Here is a 23,165-nt window from a genome sequence, read left to right on the forward strand (position 1 = left end):
ACAAATTGAATATTAATCTGATAGTTAAATAGCAACAGCAAAAGAGAAGATCAAGTATAGAATGAAGGCAAAGAAAGAATAATATTTGGTTTAATTATGATTTTTAAAGATATGCTAATATGCTGGACAAGTTATATTTAAATTAATAATTAATATTATGATAAGTTATTCTTACAAGAGGATAATATTGAGATTAGTAATTTCGATATGAAATAATGAAGATGACAAAAAATATTTTTGAGGTCCCTCAAAAAAAAAATTTGTACAGTGAACAAGTATTGATGGACATTTTAAAATTATATAGTGGACAATTATGATTAGACAGACAGAGTACATAGTATTAACTAGGGGTGTGCATGGTTTGGATTAAAACCGATCCAAATTGAACCAAACCGATTTAATTTGGATTTTGATTAGATTTTAGATTAGTAAGAATCGATAGTATTTGGTTTGATTATGGTTTTGTTCGGAAAAAATCGAAGAAATAATCGAACCGAACCAAACCAATAAGTTAATATAAATAAATTTTATTATCATACATATATAATAATTATATTCATAAACAATTTTAAAGATTTTATATATATAAAAAATTATTTATAATTTACTTATGGAAAAAAAAGGTTCAAGGTGAGAATATTTTTCTTATTGGTTTAATGTTTATATATGAGTGTCTATCGAAATTCTTTGTGAGACTGAAAATATCATTGTTTCTCCTTATAATGCCAAAATAGTGAATTTTGAAGTTTTACTCAATAAATTAATTCAATGATTAAAATATCTGTAATATCATTCATTCTAACTATTTTTTCGTTTGAATGGATTGTTGTCACTTTTTTCACATTTTAAATGAATTGTTTCTTTTATCTTTACGTATGGTTAATAACCGAATAACTGAACCAAATTAAATCAAAACGAAAACAATCAAACCGATAAATGTACATTATATTTGGTTTGGTTTGATTTTGATAATCTTAAAATCGATTAAATTGTTTTGATTTTGATTAATAATGGACCTAAACCAACTCATGAAAACCCCTAGTATTATCTTATATTTCCGCAAAAAAATTTATTTTCATGACTCAAATTCGTAACCTCCTCGTAACTTTACCAATTACACCGAGGCAACTCGAAGTGTTCCCATATAAAAGTGCCCCAAGCAACATTAGTGTGGTATGGCGTACGTTGATTCGTTATTGTCAAAATGTACTTGTTTTTCCAAACTCAAACAACTCCAAGCCCATCTTATTATCACCGGCAATTTTCAATTCTACACTTGCCGCGCCAAATTCTTGGATTTCTGCGCCGTCTCTTCCGCCGGAAACCTCCCTTACGCCACCCATATCTTCCGCCACATTACTTCCCCATTCAAGAATGAATGGAACGCCATTATTCGCGGCCTTGCTCAAAGCCACAAGCCCATTGATGCTCTCACTTTTTATGTCTCAATGTCTCGTTCCCTTTGTAAGCCTGATGCTCTCACCTGCTCCTTCACTCTCAAAGCATGTGCTCGTGCATTGGCCCGTTCCGAAACCCCACAACTTCATACCCATGTGATTCGATTTGGGTTTGATGCAGATGTGTTGTTGCGGACTACTTTACTGGATGCGTACTCGAAATCTGGTGATTTGGATTATGCATACAAGGTGTTTGATGAAATGGGTGTTAGAGATATTGCGAGTTGGAATGCATTAATTGCTGGGTTAGCTCAAGGGAATCGACCCACGGAAGCTTTGTTGCTTTTTAAGAAAATGAGAGAGGAGGATATGGAACCAAATGAGGTTACTGTGCTTGGTGCTCTCTCTGCTTGTTCGCAGTTGGGGGCGAATAAAGAAGGGGAACTTGTTCACGAGTATATCAAAAGTAAGAATCTTGATTGCAAAGTGATTGTCTGTAATGCGGTTATTGATATGTATGCGAAATGTGGTGTTGTTGGAAGAGCTTATGAAGTTTTCAGTGAAATGAAATGCTTGAGGACTCGTGTCACGTGGAATACCATGATTATGGCTCTTGCGATATATGGAGATGGAGAGCAAGCACTTGAGCTTTTCGAGAGGATGGGCCAAGCTGGGATCGACCCAGATAGTGTGAGTTACTTAGCTGCAATCTGTGCTTGTAACCATGCAGGAATGGTGGAAGAGGGAATGAAATTGTTTGATGACATGGACAGATGTGGAGTGAGTAAGAATGTGAAGCACTATGGTAGTATGGTGGACTTGTTGGGAAGAGCTGGGCGGTTGGAGGCAGCTTATAAAATTGTACAGTCAATGCCTACATTTCCTGATGTAGTTTTATGGCAAACTCTCTTAGGGGCTTCCAAGACTTATGGTAATGTGGAAATGGCAGAGATAGCATCCAAGAAGCTCGTTGAAATGGGATCAAATCATTGTGGGGATTTCGTGTTGCTATCCAATCTTTATGCAGCACAAGGGAGGTGGCATGATGTGAGAAGAGTAAGGGAAGCCATGAAAGGTCAGGATGTAAAGAAGGTACCAGGCTTTAGCTACATTGAAGTTGGTGGAACGATATACAAATTTATGAATGGTGATAAAAACCATCCAAAGTGGAATGAGATTTACTGGAAGCTTGATGAGGTTTCGTTGAGAATTAGGGAATACGGGTATGTGGCAGAAACTAATTATGTGTTTCATGATATTGGACCGGAGGAGAAGGAGAATGCACTGTTTTATCATAGTGAGAAACTGGCAGTAGCTTTTGGTTTGATTAGTACACCTGATAGGACTTGTATAAGTGTGAATAAGAATCTTAGAATATGTGGGGATTGTCATGTTGTCATTAAGCTCATATCAAAGATATACGAGCGAGAGATTATTGTGAGGGACAGGACTCGTTTTCACAGATTCAAAGATGGGGCTTGTTCTTGTAAAGAATACTGGTGAGGTTGATCTAAATATGTGTGTAAAGCACATTAGTTTGACATGGCACAGAAAACCATATGAATGTATGCCTACAAAGACTCACCTTGTACAAAGTGCTCCCCGAGTTTGATAGATGAGGGAGATTGGACGTATATTGTATGCAACATACTTGGCATTTCAGCTTTAGAGACTGTAGAAGTCGCGACCTACAGGTATCCAAAGGAGAAACTCCACCATTATACCAGAACTTGCTTTCAGAAGAGGTACGACTCATTTTCAGAAGTCCGAAGCAAGGAGCTTCTTCCTCTTGCAGAAAGTTGTGATGAGGAATCTGTTATGTATAATGTCATGAAAAGAGGAGCTTTAGAGAAAAATTAACTTTGACATTTGTTTGGCTGTTGATTCAATGTACTTTTGGCTCTACATGTATGCAGTAGTTGAATCATTTTCTTAAGCAATTGTTATGTTGTGTCCACTGTCAAGTAGCAATATTTTGAATGTTTGATTGGTGCTAAGGCAGGCTCCTCAAGTAGTAGAAGAAATGAGATTTTATCAAAGAAGAACTAAAGAGAAAACTTCACAAGTCTTTATAAAGTGTATGATGTATCACAAAGGCTTCAAACAAAATAGCACAAGGGTGATTGAAATAACTTCAATGACCATGAAATTTTACACTACATAGTTTGAACAATTGTAATTACATGATCTTGATTTCTCTCGACTCACAACTCTTGAAAGGCAATACAAAATCAACCTGCTAAAGTCTGAGCAAGTTGCAATAGTTGAAAATGTATACTGCACAAAGTAAGAACTCAGAAACAATAGGCTTACAAATCGTCAAGAGGTTAGACAAAAATTACGAATAAACAGGGTCAACTGAAAAGAAAAGAATGAACATTTCTAATTCTGCAGCACACTTTCAAGTCTTGATGAATGTGGACCTTCCAAGGCAACTGCTAGAGTGAACAACCTCAACTTGGTAGCTATCCCTACAAAAGACATGTTGATTTCATACAGAGACTAATGATCAAAACCAACTAATCTTTCATCAGTTGTGCCTCGAAACCACCCTCAGGCCTTTTTACAAGTCTGTATGGCCTGTATGTTCCAAGAAGTTTGTCCCAAATGGAAAAGAATGGCTGAGAATAATTGAACTTTGTGCCTTGAAGCTGATGGTGAATGTCATGGTAAGCAGTGTTATTATGGAAAAACAAATGGAAGATATTACCAGGCAGCCAAAGTCCACAATGATCATCAACTGTTTTGACCACAGCAAAACAGAAAAAGATTACAGCAGTACGTGCAGTCATTCCAGCAACAAGAAACGAAAGAGCACCACCGAAAGTATCCAGGAGGAGACCTTCAAGTGGGTGGTTATAAAGGGCACCAATTGCGTAAGGCACGACCAACCGATGATGCTGGGAGTGAATATGGCGGTATAAGAACTTGTTCTGATGCATGTAGCGATGCACAAAGTACTGCCATGTGTCCATGACCAGCATCGCAATAATGATCTGCACAATCTGAACAGGAATTGAGGGCTGGACTACAGTTCCTGATGTAGTTACCTTACAAGTTAACTGCAATAGGAAACCAGAAACTAGTGTTAGTTATGTAGAATTTGCAAAAGCTAATCAATATCATAAAGAAACAGGATTACCAATCTTCATTCCCGACCTTTTAGAAAAATACTCCTAAATATCGTATCTGATTTTGCAGAAACTAGAAGAATCTATACTCCCAATTCTAACAATCACTAGTTATTCTACTGTAGACATATTGTTGCTGGTACAGGAAACTGATACTTCCTCTTCAATTGAATAGCTTTTAAGCGCCAAAATCTTTACTCGAAGTGAAATTAAACTTCAGATGACCTTATTACACAACCTCATGATTTTCTTTCAATCAGCACTAAGAACCCATGCAACATTATTTCACGCTAGCAAGCAGATTCAACCTTCTAAGTTCTAAGTTAATGCAGAATGGGGCTAGCCTCAGAGTAAACTAGCTTAGTACAAGCATTAAAACAACATTATACACCCTTGTTTCTTAAGAAGAGAGAATCATTTTCAACAATGAAAGAAATCTAACTACGCAATAATTTTTTGACCACTAGAGGGATAAGATTATGAAAATTGCAGACGAATTACAGCTCTAACAATCAACTAGAAGTGTCGTACAATTAGGTGCACTAGGAAGTAGGAACCATTACTTCTAATAAAATCAACCAGAATTATTACAAGTAATGGTACCTAGTGCACTTTGTGTTAGTTAAGGTAAAATGCTTTATTGGATTGGTGGTTAAAAGAACATGCCTGACACAAGAAGTTCCGAAGAAAAAGGGGGCCATCATAGTTTCCAAGTGCTTCTTACAGCACCACTTTGGTCTCTTATTTCTCAACATAATAAAGACAAGTTGGACCATGCTGGAGCATACTGCAAATTTGCTTAGCTGCTGAATGAAAAGAAGAGGTAGCAAAAGCCAAAAGAAGTGGTGGAGGAGGATCATACCACAATGCATCTGGTGGACAGTTGTAGAGAGAAAAATGGGAGGTGCTGTGAAGATAGATCCAATTCCATTCAGAAAGTTAAATCGAATTGTATAATATCATTCTACTTTTGTTGTAAAGAAGTAGGTTTAGAGAATATTGATCATTTTGTAGATCTATTAAGATCTAAGTATCTTCTTTTGTATTTTTTATTTTTTTTTAACTTTCAACACTTTTTGATGGTCTGCAGCATGTCCTCAATGTTGAGTAATACACATTGACCAGTTTCCAAAAAAAAAAGTGAAGTACTCTGTCAAAATCCAACCTCAGCTACCACCCTGATTGACCAGTTTGTAATTTCACATTCTGACCTCAACTCACACCTGTGGTCCCCTTACTCCCCTTTGCCCTACCAATTTTCCCATCTACTTGTCTCCCAATTTCCTGTTGCTACTACCACACCTACCTTCCCCATCTATTAATTTCCCAATCTGTAGCCTATTAAACTATAAAAAGCCACAATCTCTACTCCACTTACTCCTTTCTGAATAGCCCCTGTTGATCAATGCCAGTTGCACTAGGGAAACTTGACAAGATGAATAGTGATAACAGAACAGTTCGGCCTAGTGATTGCCTACCTGAAATTAGCCTTAAAGTTAACGACATTAGTTTCCAGCATTTGTTGCTTGATCACTGTTCTGATTGAGCTAACTGCAGTGGTTCTAAAACATCTATACAAATTTCCACACTAAGGAATATTGTTGGAGAAACCAGACAGGCACTTTTGCCTTCAGGTCATGGATTTAGGCAAACAAGTATATTAGAGACAAGATGTTGGTCTTGATGTTCTGATGTTATATCAATTAAGTTTTACAAATTGGTCATTTGACTCAGAAATTCACAACATGTTTGGTGGTAGAAAAGTGGTAGGAATTGTCACTGGACCAAAAGATGTGTTAGCTGATGGATTTGAAGCAAGGGTGAGACTTGTGGTTGTTTGGACTGTATCCACATTAAATATTGTGTCCCTGGAGATCAACAGTGAAAGAGGATAAGATGAATGAGGTAATTTGACCTGAGGTCAACCTAAACATGGTAAAAGATGTGATGATCGCAAACAGTCCAATAGCCTCAATAGCTTGGGAGGTAACCTCCTAGTCTTAAAGTCACCAGGTATCATTTGAATTTCAATTCTTACTACCCAATACATAAACAAAAAAGAATGAAAAAGGTAAAAAGAAGAGAAGCGAACACAACTCATCAAACTCGCAATATCAGATTATGAGACAAAAATTTGTTTCCCTGACAGTCGATGAGCAAAATAAGCATTTGTAGAAATCTCTAAACTCCAATATGTAAGTATGAATGTCAAGACCTACTCCGTTTATTAGTTCCAGTTAGATCATTAACCATTTGCAACAGAATTCCCTCTTGATCTATCCATGATAATTGCTCATAGAGACCCAAGTAATATAGATGGCATCTTCGAAACTATCTGTAGGTCAGAACAAATACAACTGTACCAGAAAAAATTTCATGTTGCATTAACAACCCAAAACCCTACATTGGAGGCATAGATCATTCCACGTGTCTCAACCATAAAAAGTTTAGGTTAATACATTTTTACTGATAGGTCGTGGGTGAAGAGATTTGACAGCTGCAAAACTTCACTAGAAGGCAAAAGATCACCTTTATCATGTGACCCTAGCAGCTAATGGAACCCCAGAGCAAAAAAATTCGATAAACATATTAAAACGATTAATTCGGATAAAAAGAAGGCAGGAGGATTTGTAGGTTTCTGGATGTATAATATAAAGAAGAGAGATGACCACACATATTGTTTGATCTGTTCCGAAATGTGTTCAAGGTATATTATCCAAATTCAAGAAATACTCAAGCAAACTGTAAGCATGGGGAATTCTAAAGCTGAAGAAACAAAAAGGAAAAAATACATATTAAAGACAGTCCCATAAATGTGCAAGCCATCTTTGAAGGGGGAGAAAATAATTTTTACTAGATTTACTAAATGATAATTGTGGTGCTCGAGCCAGCTTGCACCATTTGACTATTTCACCAGGTATCAACCGCCTCTCACCAACAAAGGCACCTAGTAATTGTGTCCAACAGGCTTAGACAAATGAAAAGAAACCATCTAGAGTTTTTTTGCCTGAGTTAGGATTTTGAACCCTGGTCTCTCGTGATTTTCACCCACTTCATTGACCGCTAAACCAGAGACTCGGGTAATTTTAGTTAGTTGATAAACCCATCAGGATGACTCTAAAGTTCATTCTTCCTTTGGCTCATTTATGGGTCTATGTTGCTTAGCATATATATGACCTATGGATAGAATCCGCTGGTATAGACTAGCGCTCACACTGATACATGTCTGTGGGAAGAAGTGGTCACAGGTTCTTCATTCATTATCCCAACACAATTACAAGAGCAAACAGCAATTTCACCATAGATAAGATATCACTTTTTTGGAGCAAAAAACTTCCGAAACATGTGTTCTCTTCAGTACCATAGGTCTGCAGATGCTATAAGACCAATATGAAAGTTGTGGCCTAACAGAGGGAGAGGGTATGGAAGAGTTCGTCCACATGGCTAAATTATATTGGTGTTATCCAATGGTTACGTCGAGGAAATCCAGGTGAGTAGCTACCCATTGGATAAGCATGTAGTTATAATAGTCGTCCGGGAAACAGTATTGGTACCACGTTTATTTTTAGGTTGATCAGCTCAATGGTGACTAAAATATAGCAAGACTTGAACTATCTACATCATAGGAAGTGTCCCCAAAGCCTTTTGAAATTACAAATTCTGCAAGTTTATTCTAGAAGTTCAAGTTCAACAAACATAGCAATGTATAAAAGAAAAAAGAAGCAACATGCAAGGTCCAGGTTGTACAAGTAAATCTGGCATGGCCACTAATACAACACCCTGATTTGGAAGATACAACAGAATGGTAGTTTTTTTTTTTAAATAACTAGGGGAACCAACATCCACTACCCTTAGAGTGCGCACAAGGAGAAACCCCCGCTCCTATGCAAGAGCTTGCAAACCACGTAGGAGAGTTAACCTGCACTGGCAAGCCCGGTACGACGAGCGCGACCCAGAAGGAAAACCCCTTGCTTTCGCTTGCAAGGGGTTTCGATATGGAGACCTCCAACATGGAAGTCCCAAGCCCAAACCACTGGGTCACCCCGAAGGGTAGAATGCTAGTTATCCAAATAGCATATTTCCTACTTTGACCATAATGGGAGAAACTGATCTTTCAGATAGTTTCCTTCAAAATTCCAATATGTGATGCGAGATGAGAAGTCACCATTTGGTGTCTCCTTGAAGCTCTTTCATTTCTGATGTGTCCCTAAATTGGCGTACTTGAAGTGAAAATGGGGAACATATGAAGCATGCTTTTCAGTAAGACTAGAAAAGCTGCTTAGATCTTCATTTCACTTCCTCGTGCTTATAGGTTAGGTCAAATACACAAATTGATTCAACGGCATCTACAAAATGCATATAATCTAATTTAACATTTTTTATTAACCTTCTTATGCTTCTTGCAACACACAAAAAATTGAAACTTGTCCAACCCTTCGTTCATCTACTTGTTAAAAAGATACTACATTTACCTGGGAGAATATAACATGATGATCAATTTTGCCATGCTTCAGATATTATATTCTAGACTTCTTCCCTCTCTCTGTCCACTTCTATCAATTTCATGAAGAAAATGTTCTTAAAAGGACAAAATAAAATATGGCAATGTAGTCAATCCATTGAACGATCAAAGACTTATACTGTTATGTGTATTGGAGGGGGGAGCACATTTGAGGATGTCCGCTATTGGACCGTCTGTATAGAACGAACTTATGAATGCTTCTAAAGAAAAAGGTTGAAAGGCACCATTCCTGCATTCATTAACTTGTTCAGAAAATACTTTCATCATCTTAAGTGCTTCATTCTCTCACGAGTATATGACATAATGGTTACTAAGCTATAGATGAATTTTTCTGTACTTCCTTTCTGCCGCTCTGACTCCTTTTCTATCAACTTCATGAGGAACAATATTCGATGAAGGACAACGCCAAACACAGAGATGTGATTAGCATTTCAACGCTATATATTATATATGAAGGGGAGAGGGGAGAACGTTTGTCGCTGGTCAATGTTGTCGATAAAAGTAATCACTGCATAAGCTAAGGCTGATTGGCACATTAAATAGAAGAGTATTGAATCAAAATCAAATAACCAGTGCACTAATTAGAGCACACTACATGAGAAGTCATGCAATAGTTCATTACCCTCTTAAGTAAGTAACTGCAAACAACAAGCTGGTCATAATTGGAAGTCTGACAGCAATATAATCTGACCACTTTGTTATAAATCAGTTTAGCCAATGCATTAAGTGCTCCCAACTAGTGTTCGTAGGAGGAAGGTGTATGTCGTACACAGCCCTCTCTTTGCATTTCTACTAAAGGTTTGTATCGATGCCTCAAACGTGTGACCTACATGCCATCAAAGGAGCAACTCTACTTATCCATTTCTACAGGCCTTATCCACCCAGTCACACAGTTAACTAATCAATCCAAAGAACTCCAACCAAGACAGACAGACACAGTTTATGGAACCAGAACCAAAAATAGCTGAGGAATTACCAAAAAGAGCAAGTGGGCAACAGTTGCCTGAAAAAACTGCTGAAGAAGAACCCCTTTAACAACAGAAGCCAGTGGAACTAAGTTCTTGGCATTTTCCTCTTTCCTAGTATGAAGACGATATTTATCCATGGGAGGCAATAGCTGATAGAACCCTGCATACAACCAATACACCACTATTGGGGCAAATGTCCCCATCACTTCATCACTCACATAACCCTCCCAAAACACCATTTTTAAGCCCCCTTTTCAAAAAAAAAAAAAAAGTTACCCCCTTTCCCTTATCCCTTTTCCCTCAATCCAACACTCTAAATTATGAAATTCCCAGCTCAAGATCTACATACAACAAGCACATTACAACATTGAAACAAGAATCCAAGAAAATGAAAACCCAAATAAGTTCTTGAACAAAAGATCAAATCTTTAGCCCCAACAAAGCATTGAAATTACTGGTGGTGATTTTGGCAAATCTTAGAGAAACAATTATTGGAAATATGAGAACAGATCTGGGGCATATGTATGTAAATGTATGTATTAACATGAGAGTTGAGCTGGGGTTAATACAATGATAGTGCTGACAGTTGTGAGATTCGGCCTAACTTTTTTTTTTTTTTTTGAATTTGTGATTCTGAGAGATTCGTTGGAAAAGGAAAAGGGATGACAAGAAAAGGGGCAAACAACAAAAATGGCTTATTCTGCTTTTGTTTCTTTCTTTCTTTTCTTCTTCATTTTTTATTATTTTTTCTTTGAAAAAAATAGAAAAAATGTTAATTTCACTTGAGATTATTTTAATGGTAAATTGTTACATTTGACTTTTTTAAGAGGTGATTGGTTTGTTTCTTTTATTAGAAAAACTAGACACATGTGGTCGTACTAGCACGGATTCAATATTTGTTATTTTTTGTCTCACTTTATGTTATATAGATAAAATGTAAAGAGTTAATTAATTTTTAATATGATTTTTAAATACTTTAAATTATTAAGTATCATAATTTATAGTATCTTTACGTAATTTTTGAATAATATATGTTAGTTTTCCTGTCCCAAATATATTGTGGCACAAAATAGAATTTCAAGAGTCAATATGTTGTTAATTATTGCGTAAAACCACACATGTGAGGTTATCTCATGTGTTATAAAAATGGAATAACTAAAATATGAATAAGAAATATATTTACGTATACGAAATGTCAAAAGCCTCAAATCAATAAATAAGCTGAAATTAATTAAAGACCTCTACTAATTAAAACATAAATTTTCAAGGTGAAAATCTCGTAAATCAATTAGTAGATGAAGAGGTCTTTAATTGTCAAAAAATAATACTCCAAATCCGTCCACTATTCATTGTCATACTTTCTATTTTTAACGTCAAGTTATAAAAAAACTTTGACTAACATTTTGCAATATATTTTTTTATCATGTTGATATGCAAAAAATTGCAATATAATTTTTGAGTATCTAAATTTTTTGTTTAAAATATCAAATTAATGTAATCTAAATTAATAAAAATTAGTCAAATTGACTTTCGAAAAGTGTAACATAACAAATAAAAATAGATAAAGAAAGTAATTAATTTACGAAAAAAAACTAAAATAAAAATAATGTTAGACAAGGTTTGAACCCCAAGACATTAGAATTGAAATGTCAAGCCTGATTCATTAGGCCAAATAGCAATATATGTAAATAAGCACACAACTAAAACACACATATTTATTTTTAATTACGTGTTATCTGCTTCAATTGTGTGCTTATTGCCATTTATATATAAATAGGAGATATATAAATAGTAAAATTATAGAATTGTAGAAGTGAATGTGCCATAGACCATAGTGCTGTACTGCAAAATGATATTATGAAATATCTTGTTTATGCCTATATCAATAAATAATTGCTTCGTTGATTGTCTAATATATAATTATTTTTTATTTTCTCTTCTCGAATCCTAATTAAATAATCACAATAACAATAATACATATATGTTTAATATTTACAAACAATTTTTTTATTAATGTCACTATTAGAATAAAGTTTTAATAACGTTTTTTTATTTTCTCCATCTTTCTTTGTTCTTCGTTTTAACTTGATAGTTCAAGTAGTTCAATTTATTTCATAATTTGTATCGTCATCAAAGAAAGTTGCTTTGACAAAAAAGTTCAATTTTAATTTGATATTTTTAACTTAGTTTAAAAGTTAAACTACTTGTAATACATGGATAATTTGTCTTTCTAATTTAATAATTGAAAGATGAAGTTCACTAATTAAAATAAATTATCATGTAAACTAGGTCAATAATATGAGAACATGTATGCACATGGTTACAAGATTTAAAAAAAAAACATTTCACCTTGAAACTTGAAAATAATGTTTGTTTAAAAGTAGGAAAATGAAACAAGTGGAGAAAGCAAAAGAAAATCGTTATTTATGTGCTATTTTTATTTAAGAGTTTCGAATTTAAATTCTATAAATGAAATAATAATATAGGGAGAGAGTTTTTTCAAATGATATCACCAATAAAGTATATAAACTTTTACACATTGTTTATTATTTGACATGAAGAAAAAATAAGTACACATTGTTCTTATACAATAGAGTTTATTATGTCATTTTGATATTTTATCGACATGACATAATTAGTGTGAGAGCGTTATAATTATCTGTAAGAGTCTTATTTGACTTCTTCTTCTATATAAAAAAAATTATTCTTTTTTTTTTCCAAACTTAAACTTTTTTTATGATAGAAATAGATTTAATGATATATCCAATAAAAAATGAATTTAGTGCACAAGATTCTTTAAAAGTTTAAATTTTAGCGACAAGAAATAAAGACGTATTTTTTTAATGTATGTGAATCCTTTGCACGTGTGAGAATTGCAAAAATGATATTAAAAAACTTCCATTGTTAATTAATAACTGATTTTTGAAAAGTAAAGAAAAAATTATATTTTTTTAAAAGTTAATTAAACTCTTTCAGAAAAGTGTTGGGTGGAAAAAGTGTTAGAGGTTGGGTGGAGAAATGGTGGGGGGTGGAGGTGAAGAGGACGATCAGGTGGCCAGTTGAGAAGCGGTTGGGTTGGGGTGGGTGGTGAGGAAGATTTGGTGAGATAGAACGATTGGGGTTGGGGTGGGTGGAGGTGAAGATGACGAGTGAATGGATTGAAAAAGACGATTAAGCATGATTGAATTGGTAATGAATTTATTTTTAAGAAAAATTTATTATTTTGAGTTTAAAATGTCAAACGTCATCAAATTAGTGGGTTTTTTCTAATCAAAAGTGTTTTCATTTAAATCGTCACTTTGATACATACATCATCAGGGAATGTATTACACACATTTTGTATATTTGGGTTATTATAAAAAAAAAGGTGTCAAAACGGTACAATGAAACCCTACATAAGCTGTCTAAAATGAACAAAGCTCAATTAAAGTGTCTAAATAAAACTTGATTTCGATTTTAGAAAACCACCGATATTCATCTTTTTTTAAACTATTCATAGCAAAATAAAATTTTATGTATATGTAATTATAAAAAAATATGTATATGATTTATCGGTTCAATATTAGGTTACTTCTTTCAAGTCTTCTTCCGATTTCATCGATTTCTTACTAGAGCACCTCTATTGTGAAAAATTAAAAAGACTTTACATGTCGTTAGAGAAAAACTAGAAGAAGTTGAAGAATACCCTCAAGCTATTAAATATTGTTTAAATACTCTCTTCTCACCTTTCGAATAAAAAATGTCTTTAAAGTTATTTTAAAATTACAAATATCCTTCTTTAATAAAATTATGACATGACATAATGTGTTTTTAAATTAAATACATAACTTTAAAATATTGATCCACATGAGTTTTTTATACAACTCAAAAGGTCCGATCCATGAATAAATAAAAGAAATTCACATTCTTAAAGCTATTTTATAACTCAAAAACATGAATTTTCCTACGAACTTTAAAAATGTGGACAAATTAAAGATGCCGTTAGTGTCTTCAAAATAGTTAGGGTTATATTAAAAATGATTGAGTTTATTTATTCATGGATTGAATCCTTTGAGTTAGGTTTAAATATTTGTGTGGATTGTGGATCCATATTTTAAAGTCATGTGTTTAATTTAAAATTTTATTTATACTATGTCATCATTCTATTAAATAGGGTATTTTTAATTTAATAAAAAAATAATTTTAAAGATATTTTTTATCGATAAATAAAAAAAAAAGGACATTTTTGAGAAATTTTCACTACGTTAGGGTTATTTTTAGCTTCTTTTTTGTTTAAGTTTTTCCAATAATTAAAAGACTGATTTTGTTATTTACTCTCTTCTTCTTTATGGTCAATTTTCCTCGTTTCCCCCCATTTCTACTCCGATGAATAAGATGAAAAAAACAACGGATTCCGCCGGTGTTATGCCACGGCCAGATTCAACATTGAACACCGGAGTAGTCCGAACAGAATCTCAACAGCCGGAATCGCAACCAAGATATTCCCCGGAATTGATCATTGCCAATCTCAGCAAACTCTCGGATGGTCTCTTTGCGTTCCAGCGATGCTTGACTGACCTAGAACAACACATTGAATCTGCACGGACCTCAATTGACTCCGCTATGCTACTACTGTTCACTCCGCCACCAGTGACACTCCCAACCCCAGTGCCAGAGCCAAAACCAGATCCAAAGCCAAAACCAGAGATAGAGCCAGAACAATCTTTCGAGTCTGACCCCTCTGAATATGAGGAGGAGGAGGAGGAGGAGGAGGTGGTGGAGAAGGATGAGGTAGAGAAGGAGGAGGAGGAGGAGGAGGAAGAAGAAGAAGAAGATGATGATGATGATGAGGAGGAGGAGGAGGAGGAGGAGAAGGGGAAGGAGAAGGAGGAGGAATTGAAATCGTCTTCTCGTTCAGAGCTGGAAATCCTGTGCAAAACGATGGACTTTGTTGGTCTGAAGAGGTACATCGTGAGGCATATGCCAGATAAAGATGGATTGCTTAAACAACTTCCTAAGGCATTGAAACTGTCGCGCAATCCAGCAAGGCTTGTTGTGCAGTGTATCAACAAAGGGAGCAAGAGGCATGTCAATAGCTCAAGGGGACGGGCTTCTTTATTGGCTATGGAATGCCTCTTGTTGATGATGGGAGAAAGGAGAGTAGTTGCGATTGATAAACGGACGAAAAATGAGGCAGAGCGGGCAGCTTTAGCATGGCGGGCGAGGCTGATAGCCGAAGGAGGTATAGGAAAGGCTAATGAAAGGGATGCCCAGGGTTTGCTGTTGCTCATCGGGTGTTTTGGGATTCCACAAGGATTTATGGATCGGGATATCAGATTTTTGTTCAAGGCAGGTGGCGCCATGGGGATTTTTGGTGCCCTTAGGAGATCAAGAGTTCTCATGGAAAAGATTCCACAAATAATACAGTGGATGTTGAATAACTCTTTAGTTGTTGGGGCCATTGACATTGCCTATACTTTTGGAATGGGGGATAGATATAACCCTCGTAAAATCTTGACATCATTTTTACATAACTCTGAAGTGTTATATTTGAACAATACTAAGGGACTTGAACATCAAAGTATTGCTATGCGTGCAGGTAAAAAGAAGCACTTGTCTGATCTGGAATCTGTCGGGGAATGTTTGGAACGTCACAAGATTGATCCTTCGAAACTCCTTCCTGGTTGGCAAATCGATGTGAGAATAATGAACTTGGAGAAAGATATTGCTGATTTGAATATGCATATAGGTGAGGAAGAAGTTGCCGAATTGACTAGGCATATAGGTGATCAAAAGATTACACAAAAGAGAAAACTTGGTGAGACTGAGTCCTCTGGTAGTTTCAGCAACAAAGAAATGAAACCCTCGCTTTTTCCAAATCCAAATCCATGGCCTCCACAACAACATAGAGTTGTTAATCATGTTGATGACAGCAACAGCACCTTGTTAGAACGCAGTGGAACTGCCAGCCAAATTTATGGTTATTCTCTGGCCCCGTCGGTATTGCATCAAACTGTTGCAGGCTCAATACATCAAAATGCTGTTGGCTCACTGGCAGGACCTGTGGGAGGTGTTGTGGCCATGGATGGAGCTGGAGCAGGTAATTTAGTGAAAGGAGGTTCATGTGTTGGAGTTCATGGAGGGACTCTAGTTGATCATACACCTAGTCAAATAGGAAGTCATACTGGTCAGTTATATGGACCCCCTGGTGATGCACACACCTATGCTTATAGGTCGCCATCCTACTTTGAAGCATCGGGCTCTATGGGGTTGCCAAACACCATGCCTGGTGATGCTTATAGGCCTCCACCATATTTGGAAGGCTCTATGGGGTTGCCAAACAACATACCGGGTGATGCTTATAGGCCAAACCAATACATGAAATGCTCCAACGGCTTGCAAAAAAACATATCTGGTGATGCTAATCAGCCTCCACCATACATGGAAGGCTCTGCACGGTTGCCAAACACCATACCTGCACCATATCAGTTTGCTGATTCTGTTCCATCTGCTGCCCTTGCTCATCCTTCACCCTCCTTGTACTGGAAGAGATAGTTTTGCATTGGGCAGGCATTATTTCTAACGTAGTTTCCCTTTTGTAGTATACCCAATCTAGAATTGATCTCGCACGCATGGTCTTGGAGAAGGTTGTAGTTCATTAGCTACTATAAAGCTCTGGTGAATGTTCGGCCTAGCATAGTGATGTCTAAATTCTACCTGGAAAACTTTCATTTGTTTGGAAAGATTTCAAAAATTACAATAATTTTTTAAAGAGGTAAAAGAGATAAATAACTTATCGACTTCCCTTTGGTTTCTCCTCCCTTCCAACAAACATGATCTTCTAACAATCTTGTTTTCCCTTTTCCTCATCCAGTCCAGCAGGTCACAATGGTTCCTTGGAAAACCCAAGGTCGTAGGTTCAATTCCTCAAACACGCATCTTCCTTTTTTCCTAGTGTGACATTCTTGTAAATTTTCGCCTGAGATGAGATTAAATGAAGAAACAAGAATCGTGAGGATACATATGATGTTTGTTGTTTTGATGGTCTGTTCAATTGTTGACTGTGGGCATGTGCACTTGTATATGTTGTTTGTCTCTCTCTCCATTCTTACGAGTAAGTGTTGGACCTGCATCTTTTTATTTGCTCCGTTGATGTTATGAAATGATATAGTTCTTGCATTTAGCTTAAATGTGTCAAAATTTTAGATTTTAGTCTACCCAAGGTTGTAGTTTATTGCTTGGTGTGAATTGTTTGATCTTTGGCCATCAGCCTTTGAGTCTGACATGATTTGCATATCTATTGTCTAGAAGATATATTCTGAAGTTGACCTTCGACTTATGAATCAATCCTTTTGATTTGGGATTTGGGGGATCAATTTTAATGTTTGTTTCTATGTTGCTTAGGTAGGTGGTCGAATGTGTTATGTTTCAATTGCTGTGATGTAGAACAGCTGAAGGTGGTTGAGTATGTTATATTCAATTTCTTTTATTCCTAACTTCGCATTTTAGTTTATGGGCTTGCAGATATGCATCATATGGAAACCACATTTACTTGATTTGTTTTATTTCTGTGTTGAAGTTTGACTTCATTTAAGTGTCACCAAATGTCTGTTTTTATATGCAGTTCAGCTGTTACAATATTTTTGTTGCTCCTGAAGTCAAATTTTTTGCTTGTTCATAAATGCACCTTTACATTTCCTTCTGGTTACAGGGGGAGTCTCTGCCTTTGTGAGCTTGCTCACATTGTAGGTCCTAAGTAGACAACCAACAGTCATTATAATACAAGATAAGATGGGCTAAGATGCATTGACACAGACGGTGAGAATTTACTCAAACAGATCTCAACTTGCTCAGATTGAAGTTTAGTTGTTTTTTTTTGTTACGGGGGGAGAGATTGATGGGCAAACCTTGGCCTGAACACTGATTGTGAGAATTTGCATCTGTTTCCACTGTTTTTTACACAGCATTTGTGACTTTTGGCTTGAATGAGATGTATAAGAGAGACAACAGATCAACTATTATGTATGAATTGAAATTGGGATATCAGCAATGCCCCAGATATAGTCATATGAGAATTTGTAGCATATTTCTTTCTTGTAACATTTATGTAAAATCTTACAGCTTCCTATTGATCTCCACAATGCATTTTGTACTTTTACAATTGCTTGAATGGCCATATGAGGTATAAAATCTTCATAATGTTTAACGTGCTAGCTCGACTCTCTTATCATACTGTTGCTGTATTTAGTGTGGTGAAATATGTGAGCAATTCTTTCAATGTAATGGAATGATGATGGAATATTGAGAAAAGCTTGCGCAGTTACATATCAATGTTGCAAATTGGATTTTGCTACCTAGCAAATGTTATTAGTTGATTTTCTCCAATTTATAACTTTACAGACTGAGACTTGTGAAAGCATTAGAAATGATTTGGATTCTGAAACAACAAATATCATGTACAAAATACAAGATTATACTTCAAATGAAACACACTATAATGCAAAATGGCAATGATATCTAGTATGATTAGATTAAAAATCTGATCAGCAAAGGCAATAAGGTACTCTTAACAATGCAAGTCATAACTAAGCCTGAGCAATGCTGCTTCTTACAAATTAATCATCTTCCAGATGTTGTTACAAGTGTCAAAGGCAGTTTGATTTGATGAATCAAACTCGAAATTTTCAACCACCTTCTTATCTCTCTCCACAATATCTAGAATAGGTCAAGGTGAACTAAATTGCTGCACAATCTCGAAAAAACAGACACAAGGTGAATTTAGAAAAGGATAAGAAATGTTAGCTTAGCAAACAAAGTAATTAGGATACGGCCTGATATTTTGGATTGATCATCCAAGTCCGGGATGATACTTGTGACAGAAGCATACAGTGATAGCTTCATCCTACAAAATAAGATGAGAAAATTGCTCAAAATTAAACAATATACGTGAAACAGCCCTTAAAGAAGATGCATTACAAACAATAGTAGCTAGAGAGAGACAAGGAAAGATCACACTAAATATTAACACAAATTACCAAACATCAATCGCACACTGGGAATAAAACTTTCATACTAAGCATTTTAAAGAGAAAGAAAGAGGAAAAGGAACTTTCTGGATAAAAACACTGGTATCCCTGCAACAGGATATTCTGCGAGCGGCTGTGTGTCTACAGAGTGTAAGCTTCTAAAGAAAAAAAGTAAAACGTCTAATAAATTTCAATCCTCGCATGATGTTCATGTAAAACTGCAGCAGAGGTAAACCTTAAAAAATTACTACTCCTTCAGTTCCAAAATTAGGTGATATAGTTTGAATAGTCATAGAGTTTAAAAGAGAAATCAAGACTTCCTAAACTTGTGGTCTTAAACATGTCATAACATTTGTGTCTATAGAACTTTTGAAACTTGTGGTCTTAAAAATGCCATAAAATCTGGATGGTCATAAAAGCTTTTCATTAAGGGTCAAATGGGAAGTGTAAAGTTAATTGTTTACAAATTTAGAAATGTGTTATTCTTTTCGGAACGGGCTAAAAAGAAAAGTGTATCCCATAAAGTGGGAAGGAGGGGTATGTTTGGTTGCGTCCAGACAAAGTCAAATCAGGTGTATATTCAATTTGTAGAAATACTTAGTTGGGCGATAGTTACACCTAGACATCCAAAGATGTAATGTGGTAGAACTTGGTCGCACCAGATGGGATGTTAATGGACTATCTTAACAGTGATTGGCATATGGCAGATACATTCAAATATGTGTACCATGTTGCAATATGGAACTGAGTAGGCAAATTATCCACAGAATATGATGAAAACATGTCAGACCCTCCCAACCTCTTGAGATACTTTGACAGCATAAAGTTGCAAAAGCTTAACGAGTCAACATATCAATATCTTTTTCTTTTTTGATGACCGAGAAACCTCAAGGGCCAGCAGGCACGGTTTGAACTTAGAGGATGAGGAGGAGTCAACAAATGCCACGATGGGATTGTTTCAACGAAATTTGTAGAAGTATGTTGGAAGCAAATGCCTGACATAATCATAAACATATTAAAGTACAAGAGGTTATGATTACTTACTCAGCTCGAAGATGATCTTGCTCAATTTTCTTGAGCAATTTCCTGTGCTCCTCAATAGAGTCTCTTTGGCGATCTAAATCATTGATCTCATCGGTTATAACTGTGTTTAAAAAAGGTGTCAATCAGTAAGCATAACACTAAATTATCTGAGAAATACAAATTCATGCATCTAACGTTGTTTAATATACTTATCTAAGTTCTTCTCTAAGCAGTTGTTCTCTCTGGATCTCCTGTTCTAACTCTTTCTGCAGCTTATCTATTTCAGCCTCTGCAGCAGCTTCAGATTGTGCTTCTGTTGTTCTCTGCTTACATGCATTTATCTTTCCTTGATAATCTGAGTGTATGCAATGACTTGAAATTAGTCATTTAATACTTTCAAATTCACAAATCCGAACATCTCCCAGTACAATCATAAATTAATGCTTGAACAAAGACACTTAATACCAACATAATTCCAATTTCCAACTTATTTAATAAGAAAAACAACATGTATGTCTGAGGCCAGAGAGAAATCATAGGAGCAGGGTTGGGCCCTCGAAAGGAACCAAAGTAGTGGTCTGTTGAGCTAATCATTAAACTAGACACACGTACTGGGCCTCTACATATTTTTGCATTATAATTGGCTAAAAGGACTTCAACTCGGAAACAAACTGCACCAAAAGTAGAAATATCACCAAAACTATCAGGAATAAGTAGGTAATAGCACCAATTTTTACACTATATATAGTACATTCCAAAAAAATCTCATGAGGGTTGGCGTGAGAGGATCCAGATTCCAGCAGTAGTACTCATGAAGGTATAAAAGACAGAGACAGAGACTCCACACTCCCCAAAATGTTACTAATAAAAGAAACATCCAGAAATGACGATATTTTGCAAGAAGAAATTTTGACCTGACACTCCAGTAAGCTAGCAAACAGAAAATGGTGTTTCAGGTCAACGTTAAGAGACTTATCCACTAATAATTGGTACTAAGAAAAAGAATCATCCAGATGCAAGAACATTGTAAAGTTTGTCTACATTGATTCAAAATTCCAATCTTACGCCGAGTTTTTTTTTCACTACATAGTTTTTAAGGATCCAGGAAGATCCTATTGCGTCGTGGTGACCCTGAGGTTTGAACTATGCACTGTGGTTCAACTTACAGCCTCAAGGCAGATGTCCCTTGGGTTCAATCTTTAAACTAATTAAACTAATAAGAAGTTGATTCAACCCCCATTTTTCTCTTTCATTAAAGGAATGTTACTGAATGAAACATCCAAAAAAGATATCACTAAAAAGCAAGGTTTCAAGTGTAAAGAAGTATCTATAAAGCAGAAGTGCTACGAGGAGTAAAGAAACTGCATTAAACAGCAAAGCACATTGTAAACTCAGTCTATATCAGATTAAAAGTTGCAATCTTTAAGCCAATGTTTTTTCTCTCTCACATTGTTCATAGGAAGTAGGGAAGGTCCAGTCAGGCACTACTAAGCTAGTATGAGTGACACCACCGAGATCTGCAGCTTAAATTGTAACCTCCTGACCAGTAGGTTGTCTCTTGGGATAATCCATTAGCTAAGGGAGCATTTGGCCATAAAATTCAACTTGCATTTTCAAGAATTTGAAAAACACCAAAAACTTTCTTCACTCCAAATCAATCATAAAAATTCAGAAACAACCCAGAATTTGTATTCATGGCCAAACCCAACTCCAATTTTCAAATACTCACAATTTTCATGGCCAAATGCTTCAAGTAAACACAGAAAGAGGTTCACTTAGTAACCATCCTACCATTTCCAAAACAAAAATATCAAAATTCAACAGTAAGAACATTATACACACAATTCCAAAGGTTCAATCTTGAAGCTAACTTATTCTTTATCACATAGTCTTATGACTCTGAGGATTGGGGAGATCTCCAACTGAGAAAGATTCAAACTTTAAGCCACTAAGAAATTCAACAAACCCTCAATTTTACAAAATTAAAAACGAAATACAAGAACCCCACCTTGAATGGAATTCTGAAGAGCCTGGTACTCAGATTGGCAGTGTGATTGAAGGGCATTAAATTGCTCTTTACACTGATTCAAGAAGCTGACATCTTTATCTTCTTTCAAAAACTGAACAAGATCCTTACTGAAGGAGATCAGCTTCTCTACATCCACGTTATTCGACCCATCCACCATTTTCGACCTCTCCAGACCAAAGTTTAGGGCTTTTTTCTCCCTCCGAATGTAGTAATTTGAAAAGAAGAATGATTAGCGGAGTTCACAGAAAAATAGAACTCCTCCCTCCCGTTAAATTATACTATGTACTTTGTTACGTTTATTATTTTATTAAATTATTTTAAAAAATAATTTGATAAATAATATTATCATATTTAATTTGACTAATTTTTAAAATGAAATGAAATTATATTGATTTAATAATTAAATAAATATTAAAAGTATTATAAATTGCAATATCTTACCTATCTGATGAAAAATCAGTGAAATGTGAGTTAAACATACATCTTCGTTACATTTTTAAGTCGAATTAACCTTTTAGCATAAATTTATGTTTGATTTTGATAATTTAAGTATATTTTTATTAAAATATTTTACTATACTAGATAATTGAAGGCCCGTTCACGTGCTTAATATAATTAATTATCTTTTCAATTTTAATTTAAAATTTTTATCTAAATTCATATCTTATTTTATTATATTTTTTAAAATTTTCTACCATTTAAAAAAATTACAAAAATTCTCTCAGCTACGTTCTTATCCTCTGTGTACATCAATATCTCCTCTCGGATACATCTATATTCTCTCTCGGCATCTTCATCCCCTCTTTAATATATCTCTATCCTCTCTTGGATACATCTCTCTCCTTTCAGATACACCTATATTCCCTCTCGAATACATTTCTTCTCTCTCTGATTCATCCACGAGATATGTTTCTGCAAGTTTTCTGAATAATATCGCGACCGATGTTTTTGCATTTCTGTTGATGAATATATGAACTTTTTGTAATTTAAAAAAGAGTGGAGATACAATGTAATTAACTTTTAACACTATGAAAATTTATGTGGTATATTTTTCTGTGCAGTCAATTTCAAAAGAATAACGTATCAATAT

At 35.3% G+C, this 23,165-nt stretch overlaps 4 protein-coding genes across 7 annotated transcripts; 2 read left to right on the plus strand and 2 right to left on the minus strand.

The window, feature by feature from the left end:
* The first annotated feature begins 1,124 nt into the window (after window positions 1-1,124).
* On the plus strand, window positions 1,125-4,460 carry LOC101257765 (pentatricopeptide repeat-containing protein At1g34160). Its single transcript, XM_004238454.5, has one exon. The coding sequence runs from the start codon at window positions 1,176-1,178 to the stop codon at window positions 2,898-2,900; it is 1,725 nt and encodes a 574-aa protein (XP_004238502.1). The 5' UTR covers window positions 1,125-1,175; the 3' UTR covers window positions 2,901-4,460.
* LOC101259740 (very-long-chain aldehyde decarbonylase GL1-9-like) lies at window positions 3,521-10,780 on the minus strand. The gene is made up of 2 exons (XM_004237798.5): window positions 10,027-10,780; window positions 3,521-4,459 (listed from the first exon to the last, which is right to left on the minus strand). Exons 1-2 carry the CDS (start codon window positions 10,255-10,257, stop codon window positions 3,917-3,919), a joined length of 774 nt encoding a protein of 257 aa, XP_004237846.1. The 5' UTR covers window positions 10,258-10,780; the 3' UTR covers window positions 3,521-3,916.
* A 3,495-nt stretch (window positions 10,781-14,275) lies between these two features.
* LOC101258064 (protein FRIGIDA-like) lies at window positions 14,276-18,158 on the plus strand. 4 transcript variants are annotated; one of them, XM_069297307.1, is made up of 3 exons: window positions 14,276-16,772; window positions 16,872-17,111; window positions 17,709-18,158. In XM_069297307.1, the coding sequence occupies exon 1, from the start codon at window positions 14,384-14,386 to the stop codon at window positions 16,550-16,552; it is 2,169 nt and encodes a 722-aa protein (XP_069153408.1). In that variant the 5' UTR covers window positions 14,276-14,383; the 3' UTR covers window positions 16,553-16,772; window positions 16,872-17,111; window positions 17,709-18,158. The 4 variants fall into 4 exon arrangements, with proteins under 4 accessions (XP_069153408.1, XP_019069161.1, XP_010320126.2 ...); XM_019213616.3 differs by having other exon boundaries at window positions 16,872-16,907; XM_010321824.4 differs by having other exon boundaries at window positions 14,276-17,111.
* A 247-nt stretch (window positions 18,159-18,405) lies between these two features.
* Window positions 18,406-22,344, minus strand: LOC101260043 (kinetochore protein SPC24 homolog). The gene is made up of 5 exons (XM_069297308.1): window positions 22,055-22,344; window positions 20,259-20,401; window positions 20,068-20,168; window positions 18,826-18,899; window positions 18,406-18,712 (listed from the first exon to the last, which is right to left on the minus strand). The coding sequence occupies exons 1-5, from the start codon at window positions 22,230-22,232 to the stop codon at window positions 18,606-18,608; spliced, it is 603 nt and encodes a 200-aa protein (XP_069153409.1). The 5' UTR covers window positions 22,233-22,344; the 3' UTR covers window positions 18,406-18,605.
* Between the last annotated feature and the right edge of the window lie 821 nt (window positions 22,345-23,165).

The sequence above is a fragment of the Solanum lycopersicum genome, chromosome 4 (assembly GCF_036512215.1).
Source record: "Solanum lycopersicum chromosome 4, SLM_r2.1".
NCBI lineage: Eukaryota > Viridiplantae > Streptophyta > Magnoliopsida > Solanales > Solanaceae > Solanum > Solanum lycopersicum.

Excerpts from the sequence above, each read along its gene's own strand:
- LOC101258064 (XM_010321824.4), top strand. The coding sequence starts at position 14,384 with ATGAATAAGATGAAAAAAACAACGGATTCCGCCGGTGTTATGCCACGG.
- LOC101257765 (XM_004238454.5), top strand. The coding sequence starts at position 1,176 with ATGGCGTACGTTGATTCGTTATTGTCAAAATGTACTTGTTTTTCCAAA.
- LOC101260043 (XM_069297308.1), bottom strand. The coding sequence starts at position 22,232 with ATGGTGGATGGGTCGAATAACGTGGATGTAGAGAAGCTGATCTCCTTC. Across the intron at positions 20,402-22,054 it reads TCTTCAGAATTCCATTCAAG|ATTATCAAGGAAAGATAAAT; the intron begins GTGGGGTTCTTG and ends GCATACACTCAG. Across the intron at positions 18,713-18,825 it reads TCAATCCAAAATATCAGGCC|ATATTGTGGAGAGAGATAAG; the intron begins GTATCCTAATTA and ends GACCTATTCTAG.
- LOC101259740 (XM_004237798.5), bottom strand. The coding sequence starts at position 10,257 with ATGGTGTTTTGGGAGGGTTATGTGAGTGATGAAGTGATGGGGACATTT. Across the intron at positions 4,460-10,026 it reads TTGCCCACTTGCTCTTTTTG|TTAACTTGTAAGGTAACTAC; the intron begins GTAATTCCTCAG and ends TTCCTATTGCAG.